This window comes from Mytilus californianus, unplaced genomic scaffold (genome assembly GCF_021869535.1).
Source record: "Mytilus californianus isolate M0D057914Y unplaced genomic scaffold, xbMytCali1.0.p SCAF_14, whole genome shotgun sequence".
NCBI classification, from domain to species: Eukaryota; Metazoa; Mollusca; class Bivalvia; order Mytilida; family Mytilidae; genus Mytilus; species Mytilus californianus.
This window is the reverse complement of record NW_026262626.1, coordinates 29889621-29909744: the sequence shown is the minus strand read 5'-3', so window position 1 is coordinate 29909744 and position 20124 is coordinate 29889621. Positions and strand designations below refer to the sequence as shown.

The 20124-nt window shown below is 32.8% G+C and overlaps 1 protein-coding gene across 1 annotated transcript in view; it reads right to left on the bottom strand.

The window, feature by feature from the left end:
• LOC127724644 (uncharacterized) overlaps nucleotides 1-20124 on the bottom strand; it is a 336855-nt gene that overhangs the window by 243828 nt on the left and 72903 nt on the right. Inside the window, exons 25-30 of the mRNA XM_052231669.1 lie at nucleotides 19609-19724; nucleotides 16241-16327; nucleotides 14214-14294; nucleotides 13293-13392; nucleotides 7970-8110; nucleotides 7282-7328 (exon numbers count right to left, since the gene is read on the bottom strand). Coding sequence (XP_052087629.1) covers nucleotides 7282-7328; nucleotides 7970-8110; nucleotides 13293-13392; nucleotides 14214-14294; nucleotides 16241-16327; nucleotides 19609-19724 — 572 coding nt within the window. The remainder of the gene's footprint in view (nucleotides 1-7281; nucleotides 7329-7969; nucleotides 8111-13292; nucleotides 13393-14213; nucleotides 14295-16240; nucleotides 16328-19608; nucleotides 19725-20124) is intronic.

Genomic DNA, 20124 nt, shown 5'->3' with positions numbered 1-20124 from the left:
GGGAGCATACATCAATAGATATAAACAATTCACCAAAGTTTCATGAGAACTGCTGAAAGCATTTTTTAGTTATTGTCCGAAAACTGGAAAATCCTCCTTTTTTTAATGAATAAAACCCCATAACTCAGAAACCAAAAATCTAAAATTAATAAAAATCAAAAGGGAGCTTACATCAATAGATATAAACAATTCACCAAGGTTTCCTGAGAACTGCTGAAAGCATTTTTGAGTTATTGTCCGAAAACTGGAAAATCCTCCTTTTTTTAATGAATAAAACCCCATAACTCGAAAACGTAAAATCTGAAATTTATAAAAATCGAAAGGGAGCTTATGTCAATAGATAGAAACAATTGACCAAAGTTTCTTGCAAATTGGAGAAAGCATTTTTTAGTTATTGTCCGAAAACTGGAAACCCCCCCTTCTTATAATGAATAAAACCCCATTTCTCTGAAACGTAAAATCTAAAATTTAAGAAAAACGAAAGGGTCAGCTTTTGTCAATAGATATATACAATTCACCAAAGTTTTATGCAAATTGGGTAAAGTGTTTTTGAGTTAATGTCCGACATGTTTACGACGGACGGACGGTCGGATGGGCAGACGGTCAACAGTATACCATAATACGTCCCGTAAGCGGGCGTATAAAAAACTTTAACTGTGAGGATTGTTAAAGGATTGCTAATGATCTTTACTAACACTGAATATCTTTATTTTCTAGATTAGCTTGGAAACCATACAATGTAGAAGATTTCAAATATTTTATCAGACATACAATGGTCTTACCTCAAATTATTTGTGTGTACAAAGTATAACAGTTTATCTACTGTGAAATGGCATTAGGATTTAATCACTCTTTTTTGTAGACTTTCCTTAACAAATTCTTTATTTATTCCTTTATCTACCAAAATTTGTAACAAATTTGACAATTCTATCCGTAACCTTGATGACCTATCTAATTTTCAAATGTTTATGTATATGTATGTGGTGCTTTTTGTGAGGTTGTATTTCATTTCTTCTTTGTTGCAATGAATACATCAATATTAGCAACTATCTACTAACTAACATTCATAGTTTTTCAAGTGACAACTAATCTCAAGTTTCTCACTGAGGATAACCAAAATTTAAAATACGACAAAAAAGTGCAATCTTTTAACACTTTCTTTACCGGATTGAACTGGATCGTGCGTCTCTATGACATTATCAAAATTTCACTCGACCTTCACCCGCCCTAATTGATCCCAATGAAAGAGTGTGATTTTCCTTGGCAATTTTGGTAAACCGACATGTTGATACTTTTCCTTGAGCTGGCGTGCGATCATTGATTAAAAGTCAATAAGTACATATTACAACAAATGTTCACTTGTATTTTTTACGATGTTTAAGAAGAATATAAATTTAATTTGCACAAGAGTGCACACGCTGAAATGTCTCGCCTTCTTTACTAATCATTGATATTATGTTGATAGTCCTAAATATAAAGCTTTATTACAACTGTCACATAAACTTAACATTAACCAAGTAAACTAAACATTGACCAATGAACCATGAAAATGAGGTCAAGGTCAGATGAACCATGCTAGGCAGGCATGTACAGCTAACAATTCTTCCATACAACAAATATAGTTGACCTATTGCTTATAGTTTAAGAAAAACAGACGAAAACACAAAAACTTAACACTGAGCAATGAACCTTGAAAATGAGGTCAAGGTCAAATAAAACCTGCGTGACTGACATATAGATCATAAAATATTTCCATACACCAAATATAGTTAAACTATTGCATATAGTATTAGAAAAAAAGACCAAAACTCAAAAACTTAACTTTGACCACTGAACCATGAAAATGAGGTCAAGGTAAGATGACACCTGCCAGCTAGACATGTACACCTTACAATCATTCCATACACCAAATATAGCTGACCTATTGCATGCAGTATTAGAAAGAAAGACCAAAACTCAAAAACTTAACTTTGACCACTGAACCATGAAAATGAGGTCAAGGTCAGATGACACCTGCCAGCTAGACATGTACACCTTACAATCATTCCATACACCAAATATAGTAGACCTATTGCATACAGTATAAGAAAAACAGACCAAAACACAAAAACTTAACTATAACCACTGAACCATGAAAATGAGGTCAAGGTCAGATGACACCTGCCAGTTGGACATGTACACCTTACAGTCCTTCCATACACCGAATATACTAGACCTATTGCTTATAGTATCTGAGATATGGACTTGACCACGAAAACTTAACCTTGTTCACTGATCCATGAAATGAGGTCGAGGTCAAGTGAAAACTGTCTGACGGGCATGAGGACCTTGCAAGGTACGCACATACCAAATATAGTTATCCTATTACTTATAATAAGAGAGAATTTAACATTACAAAAAATCTGAACTTTTTTTTCAAGTAGTCACTGAACCATGAAAATGAGGTCAAGGACATTGGACATGTGACTGACGGAAACTTCGTAACATGAGGCATCCATATACAAAGTATGAAGCATCCAGGTCTTCCATCTTCTAAAATATAAAGCTTTTAAGAAGTTAGCTAACGCCGCCGCCGCCGCCGGATTGCTATCCCTATGTCGAGCTTTCTGCGACAAAAGTCGCAGGCTCGACAATAAAACTATGGAAAAATTAAGTCAATTCATCAAAAATGGAGTTTTTTTGCAATGCTTTTTTTTTAAATCCATCATAATACCATCATCAAATAAGACAGACACGTCATGTCATTTTAATTATTGAAAACGTCGTGTACAGGAAAAATGTATGCTGGTTAGTTCCAAATCTCACGATGATCATAATATTTTGTCAGCGTCCAACATCATCTGCAGCCATTGTTGACTGTGACCTTGATTTCAAATAGGCTTTCCTGAGTTATTATATAGATAGATGACATTTCTAAACACAACAATGAATGGCGTAAAAAGCAGGTCTTTTCCATATTTCAGTGTCAAAAAGCATCTGATTTGTCGAGGATAAAATATAAAAGAAACTATCTCAGGATTTTCTAAAAGTCTAATATATAAAATGTCAACTTTCACATTCTTATCCTTGAAATGGGGGTCATTTATTTATAGAAATTTACATTTTTCATAATTTCACACAAGATACTTTCAGGATTTATTATCTGAACTCTTTAAATTCATAAAAAATAAAAACATTCCTTGTGTTATAATCAATATAAAAAAGATAAAAGCAAACAATATTTAACTTTTTCAATGTTATTCATTTTTGTCGAGCCTGCGACTTCTGTCGAAGAAAGCTCAACATAGGGATAGTGATCTGGCGGCAGTGGCGACGTTAACTAACTTCTGAAAAGCTTAATATTTCAGAAGGTAGAAGACCTGGATGCTTCATACAATGTATATAGATGCCTCATGATATGAAGTTTCCGTCTGTCATATTTCCATTGTCCTTGACTTCATTTTCATGGTTCAGTGACTACTTGAAAAAAAGTTAAGATTTTTTGTAATGTTAATTTCTCTCTTATAATGAGTAATAGGATAACTATATTTGGTATGTGCCTACATTGCTAGGTCCTCATGCCTGTCGGACAGTTTTCACTTGACCTCCACCTCATTTCATGGATCAGTGAACAAGGTTAAGTTTTCATGGTCAAGTCCATATCTCAGATACTATAAGCAATAGGTCTACTATATTTGGTGTATGTAATGATTGTAAAGTGTACATAAGACTATTTTATTTTATTCCATGTTTTGACATGCACCGGAAACCAGAGTTGTAATACAAGACTGGTAGCTACACAATCATATTTGTCTCTTTGAGCAAACAAAATAGTGAAAAAATATAAACTATACATTTTTTTTAGTACAAATACTACTTTTCCCAAGGGGCTTAACTTTTTTTTAAATATCTGATCGTCACTGACTTTCAAAACAATATGAGACATTGCAAAAAATAAACCTTTGATATAAATTTGATAAAAATCTGGCAAAAGTTGTACACATGAAAGCACTTACAATGCAATTTTCCATATAATCAATATTTCCAAAGGGCATTACTCTTTTAAAAATAATTGATTAGCACTAATACAAACTTGTCCAAGACAATCTGATAAAAAATCTGATTTGTACACATTAGAGCACTATACAATACAATTTTCCATATAATTAATATTTTCAAGGGAAATCACTCTTTTTAAAGTAGTTTATTGATAAGCCCATGCTCTTGTGTGTGAGGTTTTATGCAATAATTATAAATCATTTCTGAGATACGGCGCGACATGTGAAAACCCCCCTTTTTTATAAAAAAATCAATAACCCTAAAATAAAATTTTGAATCATCACCAAAAAAGTATACAGATTTTTATATTAATATAATTAAGAAGTGTGTAAAGTTTTAAGCAATTATCATAAATTGTTTTTGAGATACGGCGCGACATGTGAAACCCCCCCCTCTGTTTTAGTTACAAAGTCCCGTAACTCAAAAAGTTTTAATTTTATTTTCACCAGAAAGTATACAGATCATTTGACCATCATAAGAAACAACTAAGTCATTCTCAAGTTACGGTGCAACATGTGGACGCCGGACAGACAGACAGACGGACGCCAGAAATTTGTATACCATAATACGTCCCGTCAAAATTTTGACGCGCTTATAAAAATCTGGCAAGAATTGCACAGGTGCGAGCACTAACAAGACTGGACAGACAGATGGATGGAGGGAAGCCAGTATTTCTATGTCCCCACAATGCATAGTGCAGGAGACAATAAAGGGCAATAATTCCTAAAACCTCTGGTAATTAGTTGACTAATGATTTGGCATCCATGACTTAATTGTAGATTTTGCTATGTTAATTTTTTCTGTATCTTTTATAGTTTTCAAGATAATAGGTAAAAACAAAAATAAATTGGTAAAAATTTGTAAGGGTTCCGCGGAACATTACATTCACTCTGTGGTTAAGGTTTTTAAAATTTTAATAACTTTCTTAAACTATCCTGGATTTGTACCAAACATGGACAGAAGTTTGTTTATGATCAAAAGCTAGTATCTAGAAGGAAATTTTTATTAAAATTTTGTACTTCTTTATCCATATTTTACTTATAAATGGACTTAGTTTTTCTTCCAGTTAACATTAGATACAGTCTGCAGTTAAATTTTTTAAAACATTTATTAGATTCATAAACTATCCTGGATTTTTACCAAACTTGGACAGAAGCTTCTTACAATAAAAAAATTGTATCGAGAGGAATATTTTATTAAATTTTTTCCTCATCTCATTTTTGTTGAGCCTGCGATTAACAGCAAAAGTAGGCGAGACACTGGGTTCTGCCGAACCCTTACGAATTTTTAGCATTAGTCGCCATGTTGGTTTGCAGGTGGGATCATTAAAAAAAAAAAAGAACTATATACCCTAAGGATGATTGTGTTAAAGATTATTTCCTATTGGTCATGTAGAGGAGAAGATTTTTGTAAAAGTTAAAGGATGACAGACGACAGATAACAACATAATGGAAGCCAAGTGATGAGAATAACTCACTTGGCCCAATGAGGTCTTTCAATACCTAAACTTGTCTGAAAAGCGTGATTAATACCCCCATACATGCATTTTAGTTACTAGTGTGAAATCCTGTATTGAGGCAATGAGGTTTTGAAATTTTTGGTTTTTAGCTATTTCATTTTAAATAATTATTGCCTTTGTGTTAGATTGACACATGGTTATTGCTAGGTCAATCTGAAAGAACTATACTGACCCAGGAACAAAGTCTGAGGTTTGTATACTGTAAATTCATAAATTAAAGGTCAAGGTCAGTATGATGCTTCTGCATACAAAGTTTTGTCAATCTTAGTTCTACAAATGTTATGCACAAAACACAAATCAGACAATGTTTTACTATCATAGGGGTCAAAGGTTAAATTCAAGGTCAAAGTGACCTGACTTTGATATATGACACCCCAAAAGTCAAAAGTCAGAGTGATCTAACTTTATATGAATAAAAGGAGTTTACAGTTTACAGTTACATAACAACACAATAATGCCAAAAAGGATATCTAAAGGTCATACGTCAGACTCTCAAATTGGGGTTAACACTATAATTTGGCATTAAAATTAGAAAGATCATATCATAGGGAACATGTGTACGAAGTTTCAAGTTGATTGGACTTCAACTTCATCAAAAACTACCTTGACCAAAAACTTTAACCTGAAGCAGACAGATGGACGGACAAACAGACGAATGGACGGACGCACAGACCGAAAAACATAATGCCCCTAGGTGGGGCATAAAAATATCAGCCTCTGATGAGATTTCACAACTAGGGCATATTCAATAGCAAAATGCAGGTTAAGCAAATTGTTTAATTACTCAGGCTTCCCACTTTTTATACTACATTGTATTTTTACCAATGAGATGTTAAAAGTATACTGATTGTATGGATGTGATTTTATACACTTGGGAATATAGGTAATAATAGATGACGTATAATCTACACACTACTTGGGAATATAGGAAATAATAGATGTCGTATAATCTACACACTACATTTGTACTTGGGAATATAGGAAATTATAGATGACGTATAATCTACACACTACTAGGGAATATAGGAAATAAAAGATGACAGATAATCTACACACTACTTGGAAATATAGGAAATAATAGATGACAGAAAATCTACACACTACTTGGAAATATAGGAAATAATAGATGACAGAAAATCTACACACTACTTGGAAATATAGGAAATAATAGATGACAGAAAATCTACACACTACTTGGAAATATAGGAAATAATAGATGACAGATAATCTACACACTACTTGGAAATATAGGAAATAATAGATGACATATAATCTACACACTACTTGGAAATATAGGAAATAATAGATGATGTATAATCTACACACTACTTGGGAATATAGGAAATATTAGCTGACGGATAATCTACACACTATTTGGGAATATAGGAAATAATAGATGACAGATAATCTACACACTACTTGGGAATATAGGAAATAATAGATGACATATAATCTACACACTAATTGGGAATATAAGAAATATTAGATGAGGGATAATCTACACACTACTTGGAAATATAGGAAATAATAGATGACATATAATCTACACACTACTTGGGAATATAGGAAATAATAGATGATGTATAATCTACACACTACTTGGGAATATAGGAAATATTAGATGACATATTATCTACACACTACTTTGGAATATAGGAAATAATAGTTGACATATAATCTACACACTAAGTTAACTGATGATGCGTGATACATCTACTACTTACATTTTGTGGTTCCTTTTCTGAAGCAGAAAGATTGAAAACCTTTTTATCTGAAAATAACAAAAACTGTCATATGGAAACATTTCAGACATGGCTTATTAAACATGTGCCTCTGCCTTTTACCTCATTGCCATCCAGTGTCCTATATGAACTTATAAAAAATAACTGATCGCCCCATTTTCTTTTTTTCTTATTATTTAAAAAATGTATTTCATCTGTCAAATGATCACATTTTGAAGAACAATTCAAATTTTCACAAATCTAAAACCTCCACAAATTTCCCATATTAAAGTTCTATGTTTTATCATTTATATTAAAAGAACAATGTGTCCATTTTCTCTAGCAAATAGATAAGAAAAAAGAATACATTTTTTTTCTATAAGAAATATCATTTTGGGCAAAGTTTTGCTGTGCATATATTCTCAGCATTAATAAATCAAATCGTCTATATTTTGCACAGCTTACTATTAAACTGTTGTCGTTTACGAGCTGTGTAACCTTTAAAAAAGACTTTTTTATACAATAATTTCAACATTGAATTTTGCAATGTGTGGAATTTTTTGTGTAATATAGTATATAGCTGTGACATTGATACATTTGCAATTAGCTTTGACTCAAAAAGTACATATAATCTTAAATTACAACTTTAAAAAAGTGAGTGATCATTTAAAATCAGGACACTACTAATTACCTGGAGTATTTGGTTGTTGTGAAAGACGTGCTAGTAAAAATTCTATGACAACAAAGGCAATAGCATACTCTATCAAAATGTAATTTGCAGTACTATCTACATTAGCTTTAGATATATTCAATCCAAATCCAACTGTTATAGCTGAAAAAAAGAACATATTCAAAATTAATTTTTACTATCCTATTACAAAATTACATGTTAGAAGGCATTTACATCACAATTTTTACAATAAGGGCTCAATTCATGCAAATGATATTTTATTGGGTAAAAGATGAATCATTTGATTCCATCTCATGCTTTCATTTTATAAGAAAACAACCAATGCCATATGAAAGCAACCCATGTCATTTGAAAGCAAGAAACTTCCACAATTCATGCAAAATGTGATAGACACTTGCTTTCATTATGTATAAATTTTAAAAACAACATTCAATTCTATAATAAATTATCAGCATAACCAATTTCTATTATCAAAAAGTCACTACTAGCAATCTAGCTTTAGCACTCAATTTCATTGGATGGCAAAATGATTTATGTCAAAACATATGAATGGAAATTCTCAAGCTGACAGTAATTCTGTTATTTCTTAATAACTTAATACTGAATAATTTCATTCAAAATTACACGATCAGTTATATTAAAACATTTTTACAGCTCTTAATTAAAAAATAAGCAGATTTACTGCCATTGAATAATCAGAAGAAACACATATTCCAAATTGATTCCAAATCATTTCCAAATTTATATTTCTTTTCTCAAAATCAAAAGTAGGATTATCAATTCCCGAGGAATTGTCAATTTTAAGGATTTTAAAAAATTGCATCACATATATCACTCTTTATACCAAAAAAACAAAACAGGTATGAAATTTCATGTACTTCAGGCTGTTAAATTGCTGACGCAAGTCTTTAATGTTTTGACTTTTGCTATGAATATGAATATGAAACTAGAGGCTCTAAAGAGCCTGTGTTGCTCACCTAGGTCTATGTAAATCTCCAACATTGTAGACTAGAATAGAATTCATGACAAAAATCTCTTTTTTGTTGATCTTTCTTCGCTGATCATTTTTTCTGTTTTAACAGTTTATCTTTATCTTTTTTAGATATGCCCATAAGGGACGACATCAAAAGATCAATGTAGGATAAAAAACTTAAATCAAATAGTTTGGGGGGGAAGGGGGGGGGGGGGGGGGGGGGTGGGGGTGGAGGGGGGGGGGGGGGGTGGGGGAAATAATTGCTGCAAGTTTTGTTTATCCAAAATCGATTTTACATATATCCATCTGGTCAATCAACTTTTCCCAAATTAAGTTAAGAGGGGGGTGGGGGTCAGTGAAAAAACTATGTGAATTAAGTTTTTTATCCTACATTGAATTTTTGATGTCGTCCCTAACACAAAAAGGGTAAAAAAAAATCGTCATTTAAGTGCAAATCACTCCTATAAAGAGTCTGACTGACAATTTCAGCAAAATTTGACTTATTTGTAGAAATTGTCTTGATCATTTTGGTCTATCTTTTATAGTTTCAAGAAAATAGGCAAAACCCCAAAAATTAAGAAAAATTGCATTACAGAGCAAGGATTCCATCAAGGAGCTGACTAATGATTTTGGCCATATAAAAATAGGAAGATGTGGTATGATTGCCAATGAGACAACTCTCCACAAGAGACCAAATGAAACAGAAATTAATAACTATCGTTCACCGTACGGCAAAGCCCATACCACATAGTCAGCTATAATTGGCGCCGAAATGACAAATGTAAAACTATTCAAACGAAAAAACTAACGGCCTGCTTTATGTACAAAATAATGAACGAAAAACAAATATGATATACAGCAACAAACGACAACCACTGAATTACAGGCTCCTGACTTGGGACAGGCACATACAGAATGCCCAACCCTACCCCTAACCTGGAACAGTGGTGTAACAGTACAACATAAGAACAAACTATAAAAATCAGTTGAAAAGGGCTAAACTCATCAGATAAGATACAAAGCAAAAACAAGTTACAAAAACATAGAGTGGACGTGGCAGGGTACTTATACATCCCCACAACAAAAAGACAATAAGTACAGATCATGTTATTATAATTTAAATCATATAAGGCATAATGGAAAAAAAGTCATAGATCATAGTTTTCATGATAATAGGCAAAAATGAAAAAAATGGTAGAATTTGTCATTTATGGGCAATAACTCCTATAAGAATTTGTATAACAGTTTTGATGTATATGGACAATTGGTAGAGCTCATTATTCTGAACATTTTTGCTCCTTTCAGATTTTCTCTATTTATAACGGTTCAAAAAATAATAGACAAAACTTGCATTTTACCCCCATGTTCTATTTTTAGCCATGTCGGCCATGTTGGTTGGTAGGCGGGGTCATCGGACACATTTTTTAAACTAGATACCCTAATGATAATTGTGGCCAAGTTTGGTTAAATTTGTCTCGGTAGTTTCAGAGTAGATTTTTGTAAAAGATTACAAAAATTTACAAAAAATTGTTAAAAATTGACTATAAAGGACAATAACTCCTTAAGGGGTCAATTGACCACTTTGGTCATGTAGACTTATTTGTAGATCTAACTATGCTGAACATTATTGCTGTTTACAGTTTATCTCTATCTATAATAATATTCAAGATAATAACCAAAAACTGCAAAATTTTCTTAAAATTACCAATTCAGGGGCAGGAACCCAACAACGGGTTGTCTGATTTGTCTGAAAAATTTCAGGGGCATATAGATCTTGACCTGATGAACAATTTAACCCCCATGTCAGATTTGCTCTAAATGCTTTGGTTTCAGAGATAAAAGCCAAAATCTACATTTTACCCCTATGTTCTATTTTTAGCCATGATGGCCATCTTGGTTGGTGGGCAGGGTCATCGGACACATTTTTAGATATCCTAAATCTAGATCATTCTAGATACCCCAATGATGATTGTGGCCAAGTAGTTTCAGAGGAGACGATTTTTGTAAAAGTTAACGACGGACGACGACGGATGACGCGCCAAGTGATAAGAAAAGCTCACTTGGCCCTTTGGGTCAGGTGCTCTAAAAAAATGGTAAAAGTTGTCATTTAAGGGTAATAACTCCTCTATAAAGTTGTCTGACAGTTTTTGACATAAATGGACAAAAGGTAGATATAAACATTCTGAACATTTCTGTCCATGTCAGATTTTCTCTATCTATCACATCAATAGCAGTTCTTAAGATAAAAGACAAAATGTTCATTTTACCCCTATGTTCTTTTTAATAGTCATGTCAGCCATGTTGGCAGGTGAAGTTATCAGACACAATTATTAAAATAGATATCCCAAGTATCATTGTGGCCAACTTTGCTTCCAAGTGGCCCAGCAGTTTCAGAGGAGAATATTTTTGTAAAACTTAAGGGAAGATGACTGACGGACGCTAAATGATGAGAAAAGATCACTGAGATACAAAATGAACAAGACTTTCTAGTCAGCAAAAAAAAAAAAAACCAAAATCACCTGAAAAAAATTACAGACCCTTACCAGTCAACCAAATCATGATTGCATCCATAAAACTTTCGAAGGGATGACTTTAACATAACCATTTAAACATTTGGTGCAATATGTTCCTATTAAGCAGCAACCCTCCATCAAGGAAATCATAATAGGAAACAAGGGAATATTGTATAAACTCAGGGATATACATTCAATATCCAGGTGCTTCTGGAATGTTGCTACACAGAAGTGGAATGTTCACAATTAGAAAATTGTCATCTTTTTTGTTGTAAAAATTTCCTGTAGGCTCTCAACCAGCCCTCATTGTCAATTTGTAGATATAATTCAAGATATGTAGCAGACTTAACTGTATGTGTGGTATCCCATGTTTCAAGTTCATTCAGAGAGATGCAGTCCCAACAGTAATGGAATTTGAATTATTAGCAGAACATGAAGTAAGTCTAATGCCAGCTTCTTTAAAATTTTCTTGAGAAGCTCTTGTTTAAATATTTTAAAAATAAGAAGATGTGGTATAATTGCCAATGAGACAACTGTTCACTAGAGACCCTAGCGTCTTGATGATGTCAGTGTAAGTGATTTTTTCATTTGAATCAGATTGTTTTTGTTTTTTTTAAAGTATGATTTGTCCCTTTCTAAAACAAGACCTGTCAATTTGTCATGTATGGTTACCGTAAAAAGGCTTGTATAGTTCGCAGTGGTACATAGTCCGCACCCCCTTCTCCCCACGAAATTTTAGGAAAAAAAACTTTTTGTAACTGTTAGAAAAGGTCTAATGAAACTCCGGTAATTTCAAATCCTGTGCGGTCGTTTGCGGTATTTTCTTGGAAAAACCTGTTTTCCATCATCAAACAGAAGCTGAAACTGCTTGTTAATGATTCTAGAACGCTTCATGATTGTTAAAATAAGTTTAATTCACTTAAAAAACAATTTAGAAACTTGTGTATGTTTAAACAGGAAGTTTAAAAAGCACGTGTAAAAGAAGAAATTAACCGGTGAGAGTCGAAATCCGTACATAACAGATATCACTATAATACGACTTTGAAAGCAAAACAGTTCCATCCTTTTGTAAAACAGTCTTTAATATATCTATCACATTAATGTTTGAAGGGTCTTAAGCTAATACAAACCATATTAGTCAGTATGAAACACCAAAACGGAACGAACAATAACCGATTTCGTTTTGTAGTTTACAAATTCTAAGCTGGTTTACGGTTGTCTTTTTCACTATGTTTGTATCGTTTCAATCGAGCAGATACCAGTTTATTTCAACCAATGCATTGAAAAGAAACGAGAAATTTGTAATGAAAGGTTTAGTTTTTATATTTATCAGTATTAATTTGATATTGAATAGAAATAACTTATTAATATGGATGAGTTAAAATTATTAGTTTGAAAAATGATAAGAGCGCCCTCTACAATAGAAATAACAAAGATGGCGGAACGTAAACAAACCACCTCGACCGCGAAATTGAAATTTTTCTCTTATTTCTTGCTTATTGTACTCTATAGTCCGCACCCCGTCTGGAAGGTCCAATTTTGGAGAATAAAACCGCGGACTATACAAGCCTTTCTACGGTATTTATCTGAATTGTGTATGAAAATGATTTCACCCGGAAGTGGCAATTTGTATCATAATTTGCATACCTTATACTTTGGGAATAGAGAGGAAAGCATTTGCGACTATTTATGCTGACAGCTGTGCCACTGACAGAAAAAAGTAAAACTTAAGTTTGTCTTCTGAAATTTTGTCGAGAGCAAGACGCAATAAGAACAGAATCTCCATAGATTAAAGTTGAAGCAGTTATTTTAATGAGTAGCTCAGTTAAGTTAATACCTCCAATTATATGTGCACTTGTTCCAACTATTGAATGTAACCAGTTAAATAAAGGCCTGTGTTCATGATCTGGTGCACAACGAAACATTGCAATTATTGGCTAAAAACAAAAAAAGTTACATAAAAAATCTGACATTCTGTTAAAAACTGTCTATCGCAGTAACCTGAAGAGCAAGTTGCACATTACTGTCTTGGTGGATGAACCACTTATCAAGTAAGATAACATCTTATTTCAATGCTTATTTGTTTTCATCTATTGTTGTAACATAAATTCAAGTGGTTGCTTTTGAATTGTTTTACATTTTTTCATCAAAAAGATTTGAAGGCCTACTATACAGTATGAGTTTTGGTGAATGTTGAAGGTTGTACGGTGACATGTTATTGATTACTTCTTTGTCCTTTGGTTTTTATGCATAGTTAGCTCATTGGCAATCATACCACATTCCCCTTTTTACATATGAAAGCACTTGTTTCACAAAATATTATCCTCAAAAATGAATATGATCATAAAATTTAAGAAAGCAATGCACAAATTTCAAATGATTAGGTCATTTAAGCAAGTCTTTAATAATTCAAACATAAATCTTTTAAAATATTATGCCATTTTGTGCAAAATTTTGATCCCTCCTTTTGTAAATCAACATTTACCTTCAAACTGGACACAATTAAAATTTCCTAATTGGTATACAAATAAACAAAGATTTCATAAAGATTACAGGTAATGAATAAATGTGAAAAATCAACATTCTATAGGACTATGATTAAATTTTAGCCAACCAGTATATTAAACATTAAATAACAGACAACCACATATTTTAAAATATTCATCACCGATTGGTAAGAATAAAGCTATAGTACATGATATGTTAAAATTCAAGATTAAGAGGAGTGTCTCAGAATTAATATTACATATATACTTACATTTAAAAGTGCAAGTAAAAACACAACTATTCCAAGTATAGGATGGTAGTTAACATAACTCTTATCTCCAATTTCTGTTAACTGAAGAAAAAAAATTCACAATGCAAGTCCTACAGTGCATAAGAATTCCTCACCTACAGTTTTCCCTATGTATTTCACATAAAACGCATTTTTCATCTAAAAATTATTCTGAAAGTATTTGTGTTTAGATTTTGCAAACCAGAAAACGCAAAATTGTCTTTAATTTAATTTTTTAATTGATGATAGTTTGTCTTCATTTTCCACCTGATTTTAACACACTACTAATTATTTAGGATTTGTGAATTAAGTCGAAATTTCCTGACAATAATTAAGAATTCAATTGATTTCTAAAACAATTAAATCAAATTTAACCAAATAAACATGTGACTATTCTCTTTCTAGTGGTACCAAGTTGATTAAAATCTAACTGAAATGTCCCCACCCCTGCAAGTTTGTGCAATATAAAAATCTACTTGGGACAAAATTCAACAATATTCATGTAATTACCGTACACTAATAATCATTTTTTCGCTTGTTTTCTGTTTCAATCTATCTACTAGTATTGTAGTTTTCAAGATGAAAGGCAACACATAAAATACTAGACAAAGTGATGCCCCAGCACTCCACTCTGAAGTAACTGTATTATAACAAAGTCAATGTAGGACTTTCTTTGAGATATTATTGTGTCTGGGAGACACAAAAGATGCCCCCGCAGATACAAAGTGTTATTTCAAAATACACAAAGTTGAGCATGGGAGCACATAGGTCTATGGTTCACTGTAGGAGTTATCTGGAAACACTATGCACCTCTTATGCAAGTATATACTCCAAAAATGACAAAGTTCCACTATCTCCCAAAAGAGCAAATATTAACAAAAATCAAAACCCTGACCACATGCACACCTTCAATATATGTACAAACAGACAGCAAAGTGAAAACTTCCTAGTATTCAAACTGTAGCAGGAGTTATGCAGAATAACTATATACCCATAATGGGACAGACAGACGGACAGAAGGACGGACAGGGGTAAAACATAAAAGTATGCCAGATGACTGTTTTTCATCTACACTTGACTCATTAGTTGCACTCAAATCAAAACAGTTTGAGAATAATCCCCACTCACAGTATCCTAAATCCAGGTTCAGTCAACTGTGAAATGGAGATACAATTGTAATTTGTAATATATCTTTTTAAATTTCACTACACAATGACCATGTGCTTCTAGTGGTTTTGACCAAATCAACATGACAAACTACCTTAAGCAGACTTCAACCTGAGACTGCATTAATTTCCCACTATCTCATTTCTTTGTATAGTGATAGCGGGGTCAGAACAGTAATTTAGCATAAGTTGAAAAGGTTCACATCACAATGAACATATGTATTAGGTTTAAGTTGATATGACCACACCTTCATATCAAACTACCTTTACCAAGAACTTTAACCTGATAGAGGGTCGATTAACTTACCAACATAAGAGAGGATAGAGGGACGCACAGACCAAACAACATAATGCCCTCTGTCATAGGCGAGGCATAAAATGCTAAAATTCATAATAAATTTTTATTTGATGACAAAAATCCCTAATTGGAGATGATTTAAGGCTTCAGTTATTCAACAGCCTTGTAAATCTTGTATTCATGACAGTATTTGCTGCTTACAGTTTCTGTATCTATCATAGTTTTCAAGTTATTAGGCAAAAAAGCTGAAAATTGCTTGAAATCTTTAGTTATGGGCAATAACTCCTACAAAGAATCTACCAAAAGTTTTGTTAGAAATAGAGAGTAGGTAGATCTTATTGATATTCTGAACTTCTATTATGGTTTTCAAGTTGTTACTTGTATTACACCCCTTTTTTATTTTAGCAATGGTAACCAAATTTATTGATAGGATGAAATATAATTAAATCATCAATAAGAAGTTTTAAATTCCAGTAAAAATGTTTACACAGACCATTTTAGATTTACAGTGGTGTACTACAGTCTTAGACCAATCAAAATCATACCTCTCTATAACCTTTAGTGTGTACCAATATTAGTATAAAGCCTCCTATGGTCAGTAGTACTGCCAATACCATGCATGTTCTGTGAATCTGAAATATACCATGAACTTTCATGAGACAACTGATGCTTACAAAATAAAAGTTCAAATGTGCTTGTAATGATCACTTAGCAACCATATCACATGCATTGGGAAATCCTTTTATTTTCAATTTTAAACTGCATAAGAAGTCTGCTCCTAGATGGTATAGATGGTATATCTATATCACTGGTACTATGCTATCCAAAGAAACAAATGTTTGTCTATGATCTCACAGGACATACTGGTATAAACCATATTAGTTATGAAACGGTCAAGAAGTTCTCACAAGAATATTGGTTGCAAAATGGGATCAAAGTAACAGAACTTAGCCAGAACCTTACAAGGAACCATTCTGATATTTCTAGACCTGCAAAATGGCAACAATACATCAACATTCATTTCTCTAGACCTTACATGGAATTCTACTATATATTGTTTCAAAGGGAAATATCATTTAAGAGCAATTACTCCTGTAAGAAGTCAATTTAGATATTGTATTTCTGATTATGTTTACAGTTGCTATCTATCTATTCTACTTTTCAAGATAATAGGTAGAAATGCTTAAATGCTCATTTAAGAGCAATATCTCCTATAAAAAGTCAATTCATGGTTTCATTCATAGGGCATTTTTGCTTTTTGCATTTTCTTGTTTTGCTCATTATTTTTGCTGTTCACACTTTATACCTATCTATCAATAGTTTTCAAGTGAATTAGCAAAAACCCTATTAATGTCAAAATCACCATTTACGGGCTAAAAATATTGATAGGTTATGGAGCTCCTTTTTGAGATATTTGATTTTTAAAAAATGGTGGGAAAAGGCTGACTCAGAGACTTTTACCTTATATTTAGCATTGGCATTATTTAGGTATCAAATTGTAAGAAAAAATATCTAGATTCTGCTTAAATTTTGGAAATGACCATTTTATGAGCTATTGAAGTCTTCTATGAAAAGTGGGTGATATGGGGCAAAATATTTTACCCTGTATTGTAGGAAAAACCTAACGAGTCCAAACATCTGACAAAAATTCATAAACCTGACCTGACTACATACTTAATATAAATAAAAGAACAGAGTTCCGATGTCCCCCGTGTTGCACATATTTTATTTTTCCAAGGGGCATAACTCTTTTTTAAAAAGTCGATCGGCCACCATTATAAAACTTGTCCGAGATATTGCTGATATTAACCTATAGTATAAGTTTTATAAAAATCTGGCAAGAATTGTACCAGTGAGAGCGCTTACGAGGCCACTTTCCATAAATTTAATATTTCCAAGGGGCATAACTCTTTAAAAAAAGTTGATCAGCCACCATTATAGAACTTGTCTGAGATATTGCTGATATTAACCTATAGTATAAGTTTTAAAAGAATCTAACAAGAACTGTACCTGTAAGAGCACTAACAAGACTGGACGGACGGACACACGGACGGACGCCCGGTATTTCCATGTACCCCACAACGCATTACGCAGGGGACAAAAAAGAGTTGATATAAACATTCTATTCAATTACTCTCACAAGCAAAAGATACTTATAAAATCCTTTCATAATTATTTATCAACTGTTTAAGTTATATCAACATAGAAATTTAACTATGTGCAAGTGATGTTATCAAAATTGAATAAATCAGCTTTACTTCAAAACTATCTATTTTTTTCATTTAAGGGTGAATAACATGTGAAAGATTGGTGATTGATGACTAAAATGGTGTTAAATATTTTCTGGAAGTCATTTACACATCTCATATAGTTCGATTATATGCCTTTTATTCAGAATTATACCCCATCATGCAATCCATAGTATTATTAAAGAGCCAGATTGGATGACTCAAAAAAAATGAATGAACATTGCAACCATAAAGAGTTGTATCTCAAGCTATGGGAAATGTGGCAAATATCAATAAAATGCTTCGCTGAGCGCAGCTGGATACGACCACAGAGGTCCAACCCTGAACAGTTGGGGCGAAAATGGACACAGTATTCGCGCTTGATACAGGTCTGAAATTTGGATTGTAATTAAATATTTGACACATAATAGGTTTCTGACACCGAATAACAGTAGTCAAAGAACTTAGAATTGGTTATATGATTTGAATTTATATTCAATTTTTTGTGCTTTTGTGCAATACACTATGCTGTTGTGAAAAATATTTGAAGAAATTTTCATTTTAATTTCTGAAATCTGAAATGAAACAAAAAATTGCCCCCCAAATTTCTTTTTTAACCCCCTCCATCCCCCCCCCCCTTTTCCAAAAAAATAATCCTTTCCCTCAAGATATGGTCATAATCTTAATTCAAATTTCCAATGGAGTTTGCAACCATAATTACCAATATAAATACATCATAAAAGTCTTAAATAGATAATTTAAAAGCAGTGTAAGGAGGTAATCCAACATTGTACAACATTGTACAATTTTGTTTTTGGATTACCTCCCTTACACTGATTTTAAATTGTCCATTAACCAGGAAACCCTTGTTTTTTCCCCTTTTTTGCCCCTAATTCCTAAACAGTTTGAGCCATAACCCCCCAAAGCCAATTCTCACCATCCCTTTGTGGTATGGAAACTTGTGGTATAATTTCAGAGAGATCCATACACTTAAACACAAGTTATTGTCTGGAAGTTACAAAAATGCTTATTTTTGGCCCCTAATTCCTTAACTGTTGGTACCATAACCCCCAAAATCAATCCCAACCTCCCTTTTGTGGTATTGAACCTTATGGTAAAATTTCATAGAGATCCATTCACTTAAACTAAAGTTATTGTGCGAAAACCAACGTGTCTTAGGACGACGATGGCAACGACGCCAACGTCATACCAATATACGACTGCAAAAATTTTTTGCGGTCGTATAAAAAGGAAGGTTTTCAATGAAGCATTAAATGCAACATCCTATTTTATCTGAAAACAAGGTTATACTTCTTATAACATAAATTTGCACACATAGTTCAAATGGACCAAAAACTAATGCCTTAATGGGGGTCAGTTTGTATAAACCCACCACATTTTGTCCATGTACCAAGTCAGGTAATCTGGTCTCTATGTTTTCTTGGAAGATTTAGGTGTTGGTGGATGATGTGGTTTCTTGTAATGTTTACATTTGAAAATTGCTGGTTTTCTTTTTTTATGGAATATTGTATTCGTGATGAACTTTCCATTTAAATGCAAAAGGAAGGATTTGATTTTCAGAGTGTTAAAATACAGTTATAGCTCTATCAGTCAGTACTCAAGACAAAAGAACACTCATGTATAAGTATTGCAACCATTGTTCAAATTTAGAACTAACAACCTACCTGAAACCAAATTTTCTGCTTCATCCATGTAGAATCTGACCAATGCTTCTTAAAGTATCTTGCAAGAATGATTCCAATACTAGAGAATAATATCCAGGCTATTATCATCAGGCATCCTGTAAAAAGGTTAAAATAGATGACGACTATATGTTATTCGGGGTCTTCACAATGGATATGGGCTCATATTCCCTGCAAGTGTTTTATATCTCCTGAGCTGCCAAACGAAGGGGATATAGGAAACTGACAAGGAATATGGGCCCATATCTCTGTGAAGCCTGAATAACTATTAAATTATACTGGAGTGTCATGATTTTAACACTAATTACCATTTTTATTTTTGTTTTCTTTCACATTGGATATAGGGTCATATCTCTGGTTTAGGTAACCAATCAAATTGCAGGATTAACCAGGATATTTCACTCCAGTATAAAAGTATATGTTATCCTCTAGATGTCTTTTATTCAAATTTTCCATTGGGTTACTATCTCATTAAAGTATACCCTAGATCTCTTTTTA